Here is a 17,705-nt window from a genome sequence, read left to right as displayed (position 1 = left end):
GCGCTGCCTGCTGCCGGCTGCCCGCTGCCGGGCGATGGTGCCTCGCGGCAACCGGCGGCATGTCGCAGTTCATGTACTTCAGCGAGTCAAACCAAAGTTCCTTTCCCCCAATTCCTTCTCAACCATGGCTCAGATAACCCCCACGACAGTCTCGTTGTGACAAGACACGTCAAAGAACCGACAAGAAACACTTGCGTTACAGTGTGTGTATTCACATTGATGTGGACGTTGAAGAACCAGGAACATCGGAGAACCCAACGCGGTCGTTTGAGATTCATAATATCGGCTCACACAGCTTTTGGCCGTGATAATATATATTATATGATATAGATATCTGTGTAGGCTATATGATAATATTTAGATATAGAGCTCCAGGACTCCCGTGTGTTCTAGAATATTTACAGAACACGGCTAAAGGCTGTGTGCGCCTCGCCATTGCGATACATCCACTGTAAACAGAGCGCATGGTACCGTGGCTGCAAGCTGCTCAGTGCCACACCCCCACCCTCCTCCTTGACACGCCCACCGAAACAGCGCATTTGGGGGAAGCTCAATGCAAGTACCCCTGACTGCAGCCCGCAGACGGAGCCCACATGGAGGGGGCGGGCACTCAGTCCACATGGAGGGGGCGGGAACTACGCCCACATGGAGGGGGCGGGAACTTAGTCCACATGGAGGGGGCGGCCACTCAGTTCACATTGAGGACTGGTCAAACAGCATTTCTGATCCCGTTTCTGACCTGAAATTAGCTGAAATGTACCTGAAATTACCTGAAATTAGAGTGTGCCCGCCCGAGCGAGTGATGCCTAAAACATGCAAGTAAGTGAGAATGTCAAAATGCTTAATATATTTAGTAATATTCATGCAATTGTGTATTATGTCTTGTTACTTAATCGTCAAATCCCGCCGGCGAGAAAGTTTGAAAGCTTAGAATCTCAGAATTGTCAACCAATGTCAAACCATTCGGTGGAATAAATATGTTTAGTGAATACAGATCAAATATATCCTAGTGTCTTAGGTCAAAATAGCCCCCCTCACCCTCCCCCACCCTTGGTGCATTCTTACTTTATCGTCGTTGTGGATATCCTTAGCAATGAGTTGATACTTCATGTTGCGTCTTGAAATGTTCATAAGAGTCTACAGAAATCGAATATCAATATTATATTAGTCTAATTACATTGTGTATATGCACAAGCCATCTTATGCAAAGCAGCCGAAAAATAGAAAACCGAAAAGCTGCAATGTTTTTTTGTAGAAAACTGCTTTTATGTTTATACTGATTTTCTTTGACTTTTAGAGACACCATCAATATACAAGTTATAGCCTACTCCATGGCTGATCTATTGCACTACTAGGGCCTACTTTTACTATTCCATTGTATTAGCCTATTAGCCTCAACATTACAGACAACAATGATTGTTGTCTGATTGTTGTAAAACAGATTGAATCTGTTTTATTTCCAGACAAAACTGAAGACCAGGAACTGGAACCTGGGAACCTGGTATGTAATATGTGTGTAATGCTGGAGGTTGTATGTATAGCCAGATAAAATAGTCTGATAACTAGTTGAATAGTGTTTTTTATCACTGAAAACTCATCAGTAGGCCTAGTAGTAGCCTTTGTTTGCATACCATTTTGTGGTTTTGGGAGAGTAGGGTGTCAAGTACAGACACAAATAATTTTTCCTTCTTCTTCAAGAAAGATGATGTTGTCCTGAAAGACACAATTCAGGCAGCAGCATGGTGCCAGTTACAGTCCTTCAAGGAAAGCGTTTCTCTCCCAGAGGTCATTGGGATGGAAGGTTGGGAGCAGATGGCAGCATCAACACAGCGCAAATCCCATGACGGCGGGGATGAGGAAGAAACGTGGAAACCATTCCAATTCTCATTCAGATTACATACTGATATGAACTGTTCTGTGTGGAGATGATGGACAGGAGAAACCTGAAGGTGTTTGCCTCTTTTGAGACAAACACCTCTCCCCCTCCCCTTGACGCCTGAGCCACACGACTCCAATGTAGTCTGATGATGCAGCATAATGGCGGCGCTTGGCAGCTATGGCGGCGGTGACGGCGATGTCGGGCGACAGAGAGTGAAGCGAGAGTGGCGTCCACCTCACTGAGGAAGGCGTCAGTGTGTTCCCCCCCCCGTTGAGACTTTGTTTGTTCTACTCTTTATTGATTTATCTTTTATGTTAATAGTTTACAATCTATTTTTTGTAGTTGTTATTTTTTAATTGTTTTGTTGAATAAAAAGACAGTTGTTAGTGCTCCTGTGATTTGTGTAACTTAATGTGCTTCACACATGTAGCTTTTCATTATGTCTATTGAGGTACATTTTTTGCCCTTAGATGTGGTCACTTCGTTATTCCTCACATTACATCTGTTAAGGTAATACCTTTGGGTCCCAGTCTTCATAGTTCCCCAAATCTTATTTTGGCTCTTACTGGGCCTGTAACACTCACAGACAGACGGGAACAGGAGTTCGCACACGTTGCATTGTTTACAGGCAAGGGTGGATTATCGCACGGGCACACCGGGCACATGCCCAGGGGCCCAAGGGCGGTGGCGGGCCCTAAGCCAGAGCTTTGTGTGAAGTCGCTGTTAGTAACTTTTAATGTTGCATTGTCGAAGCAATCAGAGAAATACAAAAATTCAAGCGAAAACAGCAATAGTATTAATACTGAGTAAAAAAATAAAAGATCACTAGGGGGCACTATTTCAGTTAGTGAATTTGAGACTGGTCACGAACAAGGCACTGTGATTTAAACATGGAGCAACGGCGAACGGTTGTAACGTGAACTCTTAAGTGGAACCTAAATAGGTCCAGTGGAACATCTCAGCAAAAAATAAATAAACAAGAGAAAATGTATTTGCAAGTCGTTGAGGCTATGCTTAACTTTATAATAGTTCGATGGTACGCAGCAAGAAAGATACCCAGTCACATCTCCCGTACCATCTGTTTGTATAATTTAATTAACAGCATGGACTCCCGCTAGCTTAACATAGTATTACCGTTTACTCTTGCATTAACAAGAGCAGCGGAAATCTGCTCAATCGTCTCGATGTGGACTGAGTGGCCGCCCCCTCCATGTGGACTAAGTTCCCGCCTCCTCCATGTGGGCGTAGTTCCCGCCCCCTCCATGTGGACTGAGTGCCCGCCCCCTCCATGTGGGCTCCGTCTGCGGGCTGCAGTCAGGGGCTTCTCGCTCAATGTGCGACTGGCTCGGAGTGGCTGTAACTCTGCACCACGGCTGAATTTAGGGAACGTCTTTGAATACTGTGTTAGTTGCCCACTAATACCTATATTAAAGAATACATAAAATAGCATGTCATGGGACCTTTAAGCCGTACTGTCTCAACTCCAACAACTCGTTGCTTCCGGACCCTCCCTCTAATCTATGCCATAAACCGAAATATTATAGGCCTTTATTAAACAGGATTTCTCAATGCCATGGAACGCTCCGTTCACTTGCATGGGTAGTATTAAAGAGGAATAGAAATTAGAGGAATTAAACAGTTTCTTTGCCCGGTTTGAGTCGGATAGACAACCAACGCCCCCCCCCCAGCCTTCACCAACGCCCCGCTGACCCTCCAAGAACATCAGGTTAGAAGGACACTGAGGAAAGTGAACCCGAGGAAGGCGACAGGACCCGACGGCGTACCGGGGAAAGTACTCAGAGCTTGTGCAGACCAACTCACAGGGATTCTCACCAAGCTCTTCAACATCTCTCTGTCCCTAGCCACCATCCCATCCTGCTGGAAATCAGCAATTATCATCCCAGTTCCAAAAACGTCAGCTGGTAAAAGCGGAAATGACCTCAGGCCCATTGCACTCACGTCAGTGGTGATGAAATGCTTGGAGAGGCTGGTTGCCCAGCACATCAAGGCCTGCCTCCCAGCATCATTTGATCCCCATCAGTTCGCTTATAGGGCTAACCGCTCTACTGAGGACGCCATTACCATCACCCTCCACTCTACGCTGAGCCACCTTGAACACCCAGGCACCTATGCAAGACTGCTCTTCATAGATTACAGCTCAGCCTTCAATACAATAATCCCGGACATCCTGATAAATAAATGACTGGGCCTACACCTCCCTGCCTCCACCTGCGCTTGGATAAAGGACTTCCTTTCCAACAGACCACAACAAGTGAGACTCGGCCCCCATCTCTCCTCCCCCCTCACACTTAGCACTGGCTCCCCCCAAGGCTGCGTGTTGAGCCCACTTCTGTATAATATAATAATAATAATAATAATAATAGATTCAATTTATATAGCGCTTTTCACGTACTCAAAGCGCTTTACATAGGGGCACAAAAATAGATAAACAAGAAAAACAAAAAAGTTGATGGGGCTAGGGGCTAGGGATAGTGAGTGGGGTAGGCAGAGGAGAAGAGATGAGTCTTGAGGCGGGACTGGAAGATGGTGAGGGACTCAGAGTCACGAATATGTTGGGGGAGGGAGTTCCAGAGCCTGGGAGATGTCCTGGAGAAGGCTCTGTCACCTAGGCTGTGGAGTTTTGATGTGTGGGTGGAGAGGAGACCGGCTGAGGAGGATCTGAGGGCCCGGGGGGGTTGGTAGAGGGAGAGAAGGTCAGAGAGATATGGGGGGGCCATATGGTGGAGAGCTTTGTAGGTGAGGACCAGGAGTTTGTAGTGGATCCGATGTGAGATGGGGAGCCAGTGGAGATTCTTGAGGACTGGGGTGATGTGGTGCCACGCTTTAGTATGAGTGAGGAGACGGGCTGCTGCATTCTGGACCAGTTGGAGTCTGTTGATGGAGGTGGTGGAGATGCCGGCGAGGAGTGAATTGCAATAATCAAGGCGGGAGGAGATGAAGGCATGGATGAGTCTTTCTGCAGCGTGAGGTGTGAGGGAGGATCTGATCTTTGCAATATTACGGAGGTGATAGAAGGAGGTTTTGACAGTGTGGCGGATGTGGGATTCAAGGGAGAGGGTGGAATCAAAGATTACGCCAAGGTTGCGGGCCTGGGGGGAGGGGGAGACCGTGGTGCCGTCGATAGTGAGTGTGGGGGGATTTGCGAGTTTACTGAGGGTGGATTTGGAGCCAATGAGGAGGAGTTCAGTTTTGTTGCTGTTAAGTTTCAGGAAGTTATTTTGCATCCAGAGAGTGAGTGAAGACAGGCAGGTTTCAATGTGGGAGAGGGGGGGGTTGTGGGGGGATTTGGTGCTGAGGTAAATCTGGGTGTCGTCGGCGTAGCAGTGGAAGTCCATGGAGAAATGGCGAAGTAATTGACCAAGGGGGAGGAGGTAGATGATGAAGAGGATACTCTAAGTATACTCTATACACATCTGACTGCTCCCCCTCCCACCCCTCCAACCTCATTATAAAATTTGCTGACGACACCACTGTGGTCGGACTCATCTCTGGGGGCGACGAGACGGCATATAGAGATGAGGTCCAGCAGCTGTCAGCACCAGCTACGTCCATGCAAAATATAGCAACGTATCATTAAGTTGCAAAAACGTTAGCACAGGTCTTTAGGCTTGATTATTTGCATTAACATGATGAATCTATAAAAAGCAATACGGCACAAAATATTTCTGAAAACTAATATAACTTCACTTCATTTAAACGTGTACTGCTCTGCCATTTTCAAGAACATGCCCAGTGAACGCAGAGGATTGTGGGTAGTTTTGGCACGTCTAGGATGCAGCGATGCATCCTTGAAAAATCTCGGAATTCTCAAAAACAAAGGACGCAAAAATGGCGCGGCTTTCGAGTGTCCTCAACATTGGAACATTGCTTGTCGGCGTTCTATGACGTAGCGTCCTTAAAAGGGCGGCCGTTGAGCATGCTTCCTTGACATTGGCCCCGTTTCTCAATTCCTAGCACGCGTACTACGGACTCGATGATTTGCAAGCACGTACTTGGCAAGTCCGTACTTCAAGCACAGACTTACTGCTGTTCCAATAACGTACCTGCAATTGGAACAGCAGCGGACTCGATGAGGTCACCACCTCTGCTCGTTCGTTAACTGTGCTACGGCCTCATTTAGGCATATATACTATATACTACTGAACAATATAAAGATAATATAAACAAATGATATAAAACAAAATCCCAGCCTCTTTCATTTTCAAATAGTATGGAAATATTCTGAATGAATAAAAATTGAAAAGATATGCGTGTCCTGTCATGTGTATGAGCTATACACACACGTCTTTATATATATATATTTATATATTATCTTATATTATTATTATTATATTATATAAATATATAAGTTAAGAGTAACTAAAGCTACAGTTGTGCGTCTTCTCCATATTGTCCGCCATCGTACTGCTGCGAGTGGGAAATGCATCCTGTGATTTATAGCGATTGCAAGCACACACGAGCCACCGCCGATGCATGCTCGGTGAAACGGCGAGATCGAGCACGTATGAAGAACACTTCCGGGTTTTACGACAGTACTCGCTTGATGCGTGCTTCGAATTGGAACAGTGCTCGGGCAACGACTGATGACGTTTCACGAGTCCACGAGCACACGAGCACGCACAAGTACGCAAATTGAGAAACGGCTTGGGAAACAGCCACGGCCATATGTCCATGCAGCGGACGCTTGGTGATGACGTGTTACGACGTGATGACGTAAGTACAAGAGCCTACCGTGGCCAGCATAGACATCTTATAGCATAGACGGAGCATTGGCTGCTGGGACGCGAGAAATACGGCCGCCATCTTGGAGTGGTCAACCGGGAGCAGCAACAGCAGCAGAAACAGGATGCCGGGCTGTTTTTCAGCGTATTCCTGCTCAAATCGGAGGACCATCCACAATAGGAATCGGGGGATTACTTTTCACAAGTAAGATTTAACATTACCGTACTATTGGTATAATTGGTATTGAATAATAAAACACGCCAAAACATGTGGCCTTTATCATAGCGACACGTATGACAAAAAAACGCATAAAAATCAGTGGTATTCGGATGACCACTCCAAGATGGCGGCCCCGCGTCTCGACAGCGGCAGTAGGCGGTAGCATTCGATGCTCCGTCTATCATATAAGATGTCTATGGTGGCCAGGCCACAGTTGCGATGGCCAACGGCCAGAGTAGGGTCTGTCTGCATCCTGCAAGACGGAGGCGTAACTTGTAGTGGGCGTAACTTGTAGTAGGAGGCGTAACTTGTACTAGGAGGCGTAACTTGTACTTTTCTAAATCACGGTCCACGCGAGATCTTCTCTTTTCGCAGTAAAAAAAAAGCCTTCTAAATCACGGTTAACACGAGATCTTCCTTGAAGTCGGATCTTCAGATATTCATGTCGGTAAGTAAAAAGAAGTGGATTAACAAGAATGATTTTTTTTGTTTTTACAAGCTTAATGAACTCTAGAACTAGGGCAGACTACTTGTGGTTGTGATACTGTTTAACATTCTTTACGAAATGTCTCAATGTTCCATTTTTTAACGTTGGAAGAAACCCCAGCTTTCGCCACGTCTGTGAAGTTAGTTCGATGCACAGGTTTGAGATGCACACTGAACAGTCACAAAATACTCTATACTGTGTAGGCTAGTTAAGTCCTCCAAAAAAACAATCTAAGGCTTCTTCATTACAGTTATTCTTTGTGCTATATAAATTTGAATAATAATTCTTAAAAGATTCATTAATTGTAGCTGCATCACACTGTAGCATGCCATGTTCATCTCTTATAGCGGGAATGATCTGTCTGTTTTCTATTTGCTTCAGTCTGTTAGCTAGCATTTTCCCTGCTTTGTCTCCGGATTCAAAGTATGTTTTCCGCAAACGGAAAAGAGCAAATGCTGTCCCCTCATGTGCAAGTTTCTGCAAATTCGCCCTAGCAGTAAGGAGTAAGTTCCTCAGATCCAAGTTGGATGGATCTCGCATATGCAGCTCTTCTAGAGTCTTGAGTTCGAAGTTTAATTTTGATTTCATCTCTCTGAGTTTTCTATTCTCTCCCGAAGAAAAACGAATTAACCAGCCCCTGCATGTCGCTTTAAAAGCCTCCCAGACAGTGGCGATACTTGATACAGAGTATAAATTTATCTCAAAAAAATCCTTAATTTTATCCTTCATGGGCAGTGTACAATTTTCATTTTTGAGTAGCATTGTATTAAGTCGCCACTGTTTGGATTTGCACGGGTTGGATGGGGGGAAAAAAGTGACGGACACTGCAGCATGATCACTAACTAAAATACTATTCATTTTGATCTCAAGAACATTCTGGATCAGATTTGACGACATCATTATGTAATCTATCCTGGAGTAGGAATTATGAGCCCCGGAATAGAAAGAGTACTCTCTAACATCTGGGTGGACTAGGCGCCATATATCAGTTATACCAAGCTCAGATTGGAATTCCCTCAAGGCTGTTGATATGTTTTTATCTGAAGGGAGAGGTTGACTCGATCGATCCACTATAGGGTCACACACAGAATTGAAATCACCACCTATAATAAGAGGGCCTTCCATAGACCGTGCTATCGTTGGGCACAGAGAGGCAAAGAATTTAGATTGTAAAATATTTGGTGCATACACATTTACGAATGTTACCTTTTCATTCTGTAGCCAACCTGACACAATTATATATCTTCCCTCTTGATCAACATGTACACTAGAAGATTTAAAAGGCATGTTCTTAGAAATTAAGATACTGACTCCTCTGATAGCTTTTCCGCCAGGGGAGGAAAATAACTGCCCCACCCAGTTCTGTCTTAACTTTTTAGCTTCAGTCACATTCAAATGAGTCTCCTGTAGCATAGCGATATCACAATTTAGAGATTTTAAGTACAGCAAAATCTTGTGTCTTTTAATTTTATTCTTGATGCCATTTACATTCAGACTGATCAAAACTATTTTGTTCAATCGTGTATCCATCTAAAATAGGGCAGCAAACATATCAGACTCAAAACTGGTACATATGCAACTCCGAGGGGGATGTAGGCACAGGGCACGCACCGACCCCACTGGGGGATTAAACATAGAATAATCAGGTGTCATCGTTGCATCAAGGGAGGGCAAGGGGAACATATAATCAACAATAAAAGACAGCACAAAATACAACACAAGCTTGTTCAAAACAAAACATAAACATATAACATAAAGGCTGACATTGCGAGGGAGAGGAGTATTCGCCCTCATCGCCAGCGCGTGAAGATTGTGAGGCTTCGTTCAGGCCGGCCCCAATTTCATAACATTTTTCTAATCTACACCTTCATTAGAGCCCCACCCCTCCCCCAAAAAAGAGGGTACTGCCTTATAGTCATCGAGGAGAAAATTAAGAGTAAATAAAGGGGGGCCTTTTCACCATCCCTCAAGATAATGTATATTAGCCTCAGGCCAGAAATATGATACAACAAGCACACAAAACAGGATAGGCCCACGGCAGGCAGTCAAAAACTCATTCGTTCACTCTTGGATGTAACTTTTAATAATAATTAGTAAATGAGAATAAATAAATAAACACCTTACAATAGTGTATTCAATCAAGTAAATAACGCCCTGTCTGGACCTAGTAGACATTATTTATATGATTATCTAGCACACTTTTCTTTTTCTTTCTTTATATTAGGCTTTGACATTATAACCAATACAACAATAATATTTGATTATGAGGTATCATTCTTTCTTTCTTTAAATTAGCTCTTCCAGAAAAGCAAAGGCCTTATAATCATTGAAGAGAAAAATAAGAGTAAATAAAGGAGGGGGCGATTTCACCATCCCTCAACATAATAGCCTCAGGCCAGAGAGTATGCAGTATGATTCAACATGCAAACAAAACAGGATAGCACTTTTATTTTTCTTTCTTTAAATTAGCCCTTCTTAACTCTAACTGAGGCTTTGATTATAACCAATACAACGATCATATTTGATTATGAGGTATACTACCTACTAACACAGGGAATGCATCTAGACAAGTCTTATAATGTTAGTTTGTTCAACGTCTTTTTCAATAGACCAAAAGGCTACCTTGGCTTCTTGTGCGCAGGGGTGGAGAGATATTACCGTCCGTTAACATCACTGTCACTGTGCAGGGTAGGTTTAATGACCTTGCTGTAGTGGGTCTCGGCATCTTTGGAGCTAGAGAACGACTTGGTCTCTCCTTTGAAGGTGATCAGGAGTGTCCCCGGGTGTCTGATACCATGACGTACCTTCGCTTCACGGAGTTTCTTCCTCACGTCGTTGAACATGGCTCTTCTCCGAGTTTCCTCTGATGTTAAATCCGGATAGATCCACACCCTCATCCCGCGAAAGTTCATGGATCCCAAATGATTTTTTATTGATAACAACATTGGCATATACTGATCAAAACAGGACGATAAAAAAAAGAGCCTATAGTGCAATTAAACGATTGCTTTGAACAAATGTCATTTGAACATAGCAGTCAGGCTACTGCTTCTTTGTTTTGAGCCAAAGAAAAAAATAATATATATATTTTTTTTTTATAAAAGAATTGCGTTAGTCGCGCGATATTTTTTTTAACGCCGTTAAACTTGGTTTGCGTTAACGCCGATAATAACGCGTTTAACTGACAGCTCTAATATATATATATATATATATATATATATATATATACATCTATATATATATAAGTGCTGTTAAGTGATTACAATAATTAATCGCTATTAATCGCATTAATGTCATAGTTAACTCACGATTAATCGCGAGCAATCGTGATTAATCACAAATGTTTTTTCTATGCTAAATATCCCTTGATTTCTTTGTCCCATTAATTGTTCTCATTTTAATGCTCTTATCAACATGGAGAAGTGAATCGGCTTGCCTTGTGCAAATGTTTTTTGATTGATAACAACATTGGCATATACTGATCAAAACGATGCATCAAGACGATACAAAAAAAAAGCCTACAGTGCAATCAAACGATGAACATACAAACATACTGCCTTGAACATAGCAGTCAGGCTACTGCTTCTTTGTTTTGAGCCAAATAAAAAATAAAAAAGTATTGTGTTAATCGCGCGATATTTTTTTAAATATATATTTAAATATATATATATATATATATATATAAATATATATTAGGGTTTTAACAAAAAATGTAATTTGATTGTGACAGAAACTTTAGGTCAGCCAGCTTGGCATCTCGGAATCTACAAAGATGTAGATATTGATCTATATTACCTCCTAAATATGTTGTTATTCTTTGCTGCTACCACAAAGATACACAAATGATGTGTCAATAATAGTAATAATATGTATATATCGTGTATAAGTAACCAAAACAACTCCACTTACATTCAACTGTATCACTCAGGGTTTTGACCTCCTTCTTGAGTTTGGAACTTGAGTCCTGTAGCTGGTCTCTCTCTTTGGTAAGGGTGCTAAACCGGCCCTGTAGCTGGTCTCTCTCTTTAGTAAGGGTGCTAAACCGGCCTTGCAGCTGGTCTCTCTCTTTAGCAGGGACGTGCACAGGGGGGTTGCTCAGGTTGCTTGGGCAACTGCCCATATGCCCTCCTCGACTCAGGTTGCCCTTCCGAGGAATTTTTATTATTTTTTTTAATCATTTAATGGATGCAGAATTTCATGTATGCCTAGATAATAAAAATCGCCACTCGAAACATTTCATAAAGTAAGCGTAGCCTCATTCAATTCCGTTCGGGCACTGAGAGTGAAAGTCAGTAGGGGGAGGGCAAACTATGCCGCGCGGCAACAGCCGCTTTTGCCGCCTCCCCTCTGCCGCCGTTCCCCCATTGAAATGAATGGAGGCGGCGAGTTGCCGCGCGGCGTGTGAACCGGCGCGTGTAGCGCTGCACGCGACCGGAACACCGGCACCTGTGAGACGACTGCCTTGATGTTCTCGGAAAAGGTATCGGAATTTGAGATGTATAAGAAACAAATAATCATCATCACGTTTTATGAAATGAATTACAATCTTCATAAATCCAGGCTCAGTTTGCCACGTAACGTTTAGCCTAAATAATCAGACAGCTAGCTAGCTTGCAGACAAGCAGTCCGTTATCACATAGTCTACACATTTTTTGATAGGCAAACTAAGCTACATGTCTGCTGATAGTTAGTTTCTAACATTTCGTTTTAACAAGAAGAATAAATGATGGAAGTAATGCATCACATGAATTCTTTCATTCAAAATGGTTCATGCCTAAATCTTATCACTATTTTGGGTATTGTTTGTTATTGTTGAGTGAAGCCGAAATGCCCAGTGAAAAGAGGAGGATTCAGGAGAGAGAGAGACAACTAAAGGAGGCAGCAAAGAGGAGCACATCACTACAGGGTAGTGATGTGCTCCGAAATCCGAAATCAGTGTGGTCAAGAGCGGCTGTCTGACCTCCTCCTGCTGTCCATAGAGAAGGACATACCTATCGACAAAGAAGAGGTTCTGAAGGTTTATCTTTTGAAGCTTTGCATTTTTAAAATGTCAATTTGGAGAAACTTATCAGTGACTTGATGTTGTTTAATTATGTTTGTGTTCATGTTATGTTCTTCGTCTTCAAGTCATGTTTTTCTGCATTATCGTTAGTAGTAGTTATTTCAGTGTTTTACTTATTTGTATTAATATATTATAAAGACCCTGTTATTCTCAGTCCTTCATATAGCCTGTGAGTTGTTGTTTTTTGGGGGGGGGGGGGGGTGCCCTTTTTTCAGGTCAGAGCAACTGCCCCTCAAAATTCCTGTGCACGTCCCTGCTCTTTAGTAAGGGTGCCAAACTGGACTTGTAGCTGGTCTCTCTCTGAGGTAAGGGTGCTAGCCTGTCCCTGTAGCTGGTCTCTCTCTTGGGTCAAAGCGTGGTAACTTTGTTGAAGACTGGCTCTCTCGGCAGCCAGAGTCTGGTATCTATCGTGCAGACCGGTGCTGTTCCTCGTCAGGTTCCTGTATCTCTCCTGTAGTTGGTGAAGCCTCTGGACCACACCACCTCCATCTGAGAGCAGAATGAATAGTGTCTTTATTACTATTTACTATTTATTATTATCATACAATATTATTATCGGTCCTTTAATAGTCTTGACAGTAAGACGGGTCTTTGGTTTGTCAGCTATGTGCCGGTTTACTTTAATGTTTTATTTTATTTTATACGCACAAGCATTGAAGGGTCACATTCTGCCATTTTCTAATACATTTACATTTAGCAGAGGCTTTTATTCAAAGCGACTAACAATAAGTACATTCCGACAACATCAAGCCGTTGTCCGAACCACATGTTGGAGCATTGAAGCCATTATTCAGAATCCAACCGGAGAAGTACTAGGCCGATGACCTGAATGCTTCTATTTTCTGTGATGTTTTTACAGTTTATGTTGCCAGCCTTGATTCTTTTCCCAGTGTATAAATCAGTATTCTCTGATTACAAGAAGGCTGAGCGGGACAGACTTAAAGATGATGCATGCTTTAATGGTCCACAGTGCATGCCTGACCCCTAAATGTGGTCACATCTTTAACGGTTTTGTAATTTGATTATTAGATGATTTAATAAACCATTGGTGTGTATATTGGAATTAATTGGAGATAAATATCGACATAAGGTCAAGTGAGACTGGAAGCCAAGCTATCTACATTTTTTACTGTTAAGAACAAATAGAAGTTCTATATAAAAATGTCTAAATGCAAAGGCATTAATTTTGTTTTAACTGTGACCCCACAGTGAGATATCGTACCGAACAGTTTCACCCCTAGTGGCCATCTATAACATAAAGAAATATGGCACTAGGGGGCGATGTGGTGGGTCCTGAGTTTTATTGATGTTATAAATGACTTTATAATCCCAGTGTGGTTATCGATGACCTGACTAGATATCGCCTGAGCTGCGCTGTTCAGTGGACGTGTGCCTATCCACCGCCATCTTGCCGTGGTGTAACCAGCCTGCGTTGGAGTCTTTTTGACTGGAAAAGGACCTCTTTTTCCCGTTGGAAGTACATTCATACAGGTGGGTGGTTACCCCGCAGCAAGATGACGGCATTGTTGACGCATGCTTAGAAGCAGAATGTGATATCTAGTAAGTATATATATCTGCGATCGATGACCAAGACCTGCTCTACACGTTCCAGGAGCACCAGACATCATGCAGACATTACTCACAGTAAAACTGAGTTACGTTTCCAGCCAGGGATCAGGCACACAGCAGCAGCAGCCCAGCGGTCAGACACCTGTAGGGCCAGCACCGTTCCTTCACCCCCCCTGGAACAGAGCGGCCCGGAGGTAGCTCGTTAGCCTAGCATTGCATCACGGTTTGGGGCGAGGTGGAGGAAAGGGTTGGGGTGAGCTAGGTTGGGTGGAGGATATGGTGAGTTGGGGTGGGTGGAGGAGGATGAGTGATTTGGGAAGGGTGGAGGAGGGTGAGGTGGAGGAGAGGTTGGGTGAATTGGGGAAGTCGAAAGAGGGGTAGGTGGAGGAGGGGGAGATGGAGGAGAGTGTGAATTGGGGAGGGTGGAGGAGGATAGGTGAGTTTGGGAGGACGGTGGAGGAAAGGGTGGGTTGGGTGGGGGAGGATGAGTTGGAGGAGAGGGTGAGTGGGGGAGGATGGAGTAGGTTGAGTTGGAGAAGGTGAGTTGGAATGGGGGGAGGAGAGGGTGTGCTGGGGAGGATGGAGGAGGGGCTAAGGAGAGCTGGCATTGGGATGGGTGGAGGAAGGTGAGGTGGAGGAGAGGATGACTGGGGGAGGAGGGGGAGTTGGAGGAAACGGTGAGTTGGGGTGGGTGGAGGAGGGGTTTTAGTGAGGTGGAGGAGGGGTTTGGGTGAGGTGGGGTAGGGGTTCAGATGGGTGTAGGAGGGGTTAGGTTGAGGTGGAGGAGGGGTTTCGGTGGTTGGAGGAGGGGTTTCGGTGCGATGGTGTAGAACTCCAAACATTCCTTTCTGATGCATGTACCCTGAAACATCCTAGTGAATTATATTTTCAAATCATAATAAAATATTTAATTATATATAGCTGTTCGTAACTGACAAGATGCTGCAAAACAAAACACAGCATTAATTATTATTATTATTGTTATTATTGTGCTACATGCTGCCCAGATACAGCCCACTACCGGACATTCAGCAGACTCCTGGTCATTAAGGATGACTGCAAGTAGACTGAGGACATTGGGAATCCCACTCAGAACCTTTTTGTCGAGGGAGAAGAAGCTCCTCTCCAGTGTATGCAGCAGTAGGTGTAGTGTAGAAGGGTGAGTTACCTTGAGGAACCATGAGGTTTCGGATCACGTCTTTATCCATGTCCATCCGCTGCATTCCTTCTGCCGCAGTCCGACACCTTCAGCTAGAGGACTTCTTCTGGAGGTTCTCTAGATGCTGCTGGAGGTTCTGGAGGACTTGTCTGGAGGTTCTCTAGATGAGGTCTCCTGGAGGTCATAGGGTTGCAGGCTGGTGTTATCAGCCAGCAGCCAGACCAAGGGCAACCCTGCCTTAGCTGAATCTCTGAAGCTAAGCAGGTGTGGGCTTGGTTAGTACTGGATGGGAGACCAACTGGAAACACTGAGTTGCTGCTGGAAGTGGTGTCGGGTGATGGCGTTGGCACTCTTCCTTCTGGCCAGAAACATCAATCCCCAGTGCAGTGACAGGGACACTGTTCTGTGGAAGGTGCCGTCCTTCGGAGGAGAGGTAAAACCTAGGCTATATTAATCTGGCCCTGTATTTAGCACCGACTTGGTTGATCAATTGATCAACCAAGTCGGTGCTAAACACTGGTGGTGGTTTGTGCGGCCACCCCCTTCACTGTAAGCACGTTGAGTTTCCAGAAAAAAAGCGCAATAAATATTTATATTTATAATATTTATTCTTACCAAAGAGAATAAATTCTATAAATTGAATTTATTATTAATATTATAAAGCCTATAGTTTTAATTCTTGGAGGACTATTAAATAGAACACAGCCTTGGTCCATTCTATTGTATTCATATCACAAATTAATATATACATTCAATCTATGGATCAAATCGATTTAATTACAACCAAAACATAGTACCCCCGTTAATACTTACGGTGTGACGTTTTCAAAGGATTCTCTATAATATAAGGGTACTCACTCTGGAGGCTGAAGGTAGAGACGGACCACGCAGGACCGAACAACTATTACACCCCATCCAAACCCACGGCTTTGAAGACCATCAGTTCCCTAAAGCAAGGGCTTCAAAACTGCTTCCAGGTTCACAATAAGTCACAAGTCAGAACCCCCTTAAGTGCTGAGTTAAGAATTATAGAGGTTATTAGCAGACACCAGGGATCCTTTTTGCAGACAAAGCATCACATGGTTATGCAGCAAAGAGATAGTATGTGAGCTATTTGTTATCGAAAGGGGTTAGACTTTCCATCTACTCCCGCTCTAGGGCTTGTCTTACCTGTGGCCGAGTCACAGCCCAGTTCGGCAGTTCACTCTGCAATTACATTACAATGACACACAGAAACAAAACAAGGTCTGTAAAATGAAATGAACATAATTCGGGTTCTGCACACATCCTCCACAGTCATGAATCGGGGATGCCAACATTCGCTACCAAGGATTTGGTGGGTTAGTGAAGACCCTAGGTTCATCTTGTTGAACTAGGCGGTTTAGGCGCATTAAACAGAGACCCATGGATTGAGCTTTATTATATTCCAAGCAAGTGTCAAGCAGCTCCCACAGCTGTATCTTAGCTCTGTCCAGTCCAGGTCCACCCTTCCAAAATGCCCTAGATAGAGAGCTTTCTCAAATAGCGGCCACAAACGTAAAGATGCTCAAGTTTGGATTGTGTGTTTACACGCCACTGGGCAAGCTGGCGGACTCAGAGACTGAGAGCGCAGTGTGCAGATGACCCTAACCCTCACTGCGTTCGAGGCGCTGGGATGATTCTGTATTCTGAATCCAGAGTGTAACATAGTCTATACCATGTTACACAGTCTAGTTACACTAAGATATAAAGTCTCGATATACTAGGTCACAAAGCCAAGTTATACTAAGCTACACAGTCTAGTTATACTAAGCTACGGATGGTCTAGTTATACCAAGTGAGCAGTCTATTTATACAAATTAACACTCTAGTTAGACTAATCTACATATAGTCTAGTTATACTAAGTTAACAGTCTAGTTACACAGGCCTCTTCCTCTCAGGGTTTCTCACACTCTGCTCTTCCATGCTGCAGCTTTCTGTTCCTGTTCCTGTTTCTGTTCTTACTCAGCAGATAAGAGCCTTTGCTGCTCAAGGGTTCCTACTGGGAGACTGGGGATGAACACGGTTCAAAGGAAGAGGGAAGTGTGTGTGCGTGTGGTGGAGTTTGGTGTGTGTGTTTGGTGTTCATGTTCAATGTGTCTCAGTCGAAAAGCAGCCTGGGTAGGAGTATAGAATCCGTCACCGTGGAAACAGACGGGGGTGGGGTGACGTCAAGGGCCCGAACATGGCTACCCTCTGTCATGGGCCGACGGGGCAGTAAGATGGAAGGCTGGAGGCCTGAGGGGGGGCTCCCCCAGCCACAAACACACACAAATACTAACGGACGCACGTAGGCACACACACCCACACTCACACAAACATATGCACACACACACACATCCGCATGCACACAGGCACGCACCCAGACAAAAAAAAAACACACACAGACACAAACACACGCAAATCCCAGCGAGCTACACCAGCCACCAGTGCGCTGCTCCACCAGGCTCCAGCAAACTGAGAGGGGAGAGAGGTGCTGGATAACTGAACAACGGAGCATCCACTCCGCACCTCCGCAGATCTTTGCCGATGTTGTCCTCCGATGTTAGAACCCCTCCCCTTCCCCGC

At 44.2% G+C, this 17,705-nt stretch overlaps 1 protein-coding gene and 1 long non-coding RNA gene across 2 annotated transcripts in view; both read right to left on the bottom strand.

The window, feature by feature from the left end:
* LOC130390448 (CD209 antigen-like protein E) overlaps positions 1 to 12,622 on the bottom strand; it is a 48,228-nt gene extending 35,606 nt beyond the window's left edge. Inside the window, exon 1 of the mRNA XM_056600415.1 lies at positions 11,238 to 12,622. Coding sequence (XP_056456390.1) covers positions 11,238 to 11,448 — 211 coding nt within the window. The 5' untranslated portion in view covers positions 11,449 to 12,622. The remainder of the gene's footprint in view (positions 1 to 11,237) is intronic.
* A 1-nt stretch (position 12,623) lies between these two features.
* Positions 12,624 to 16,083, bottom strand: LOC130390451 (uncharacterized). The gene is made up of 4 exons (XR_008896773.1): positions 15,932 to 16,083; positions 15,128 to 15,292; positions 14,034 to 14,132; positions 12,624 to 12,879 (listed from the first exon to the last, which is right to left on the bottom strand). It is a non-coding gene; the product is annotated as an uncharacterized LOC130390451 (long non-coding RNA).
* Positions 16,084 to 17,705: the final 1,622 nt, after the last annotated feature.

This window comes from Gadus chalcogrammus, chromosome 10 (assembly GCF_026213295.1).
Source record: "Gadus chalcogrammus isolate NIFS_2021 chromosome 10, NIFS_Gcha_1.0, whole genome shotgun sequence".
In the NCBI taxonomy this organism is placed as follows: Eukaryota; Metazoa; Chordata; class Actinopteri; order Gadiformes; family Gadidae; genus Gadus; species Gadus chalcogrammus.
This window is presented reverse-complemented; position numbering and strand designations above follow the sequence as displayed.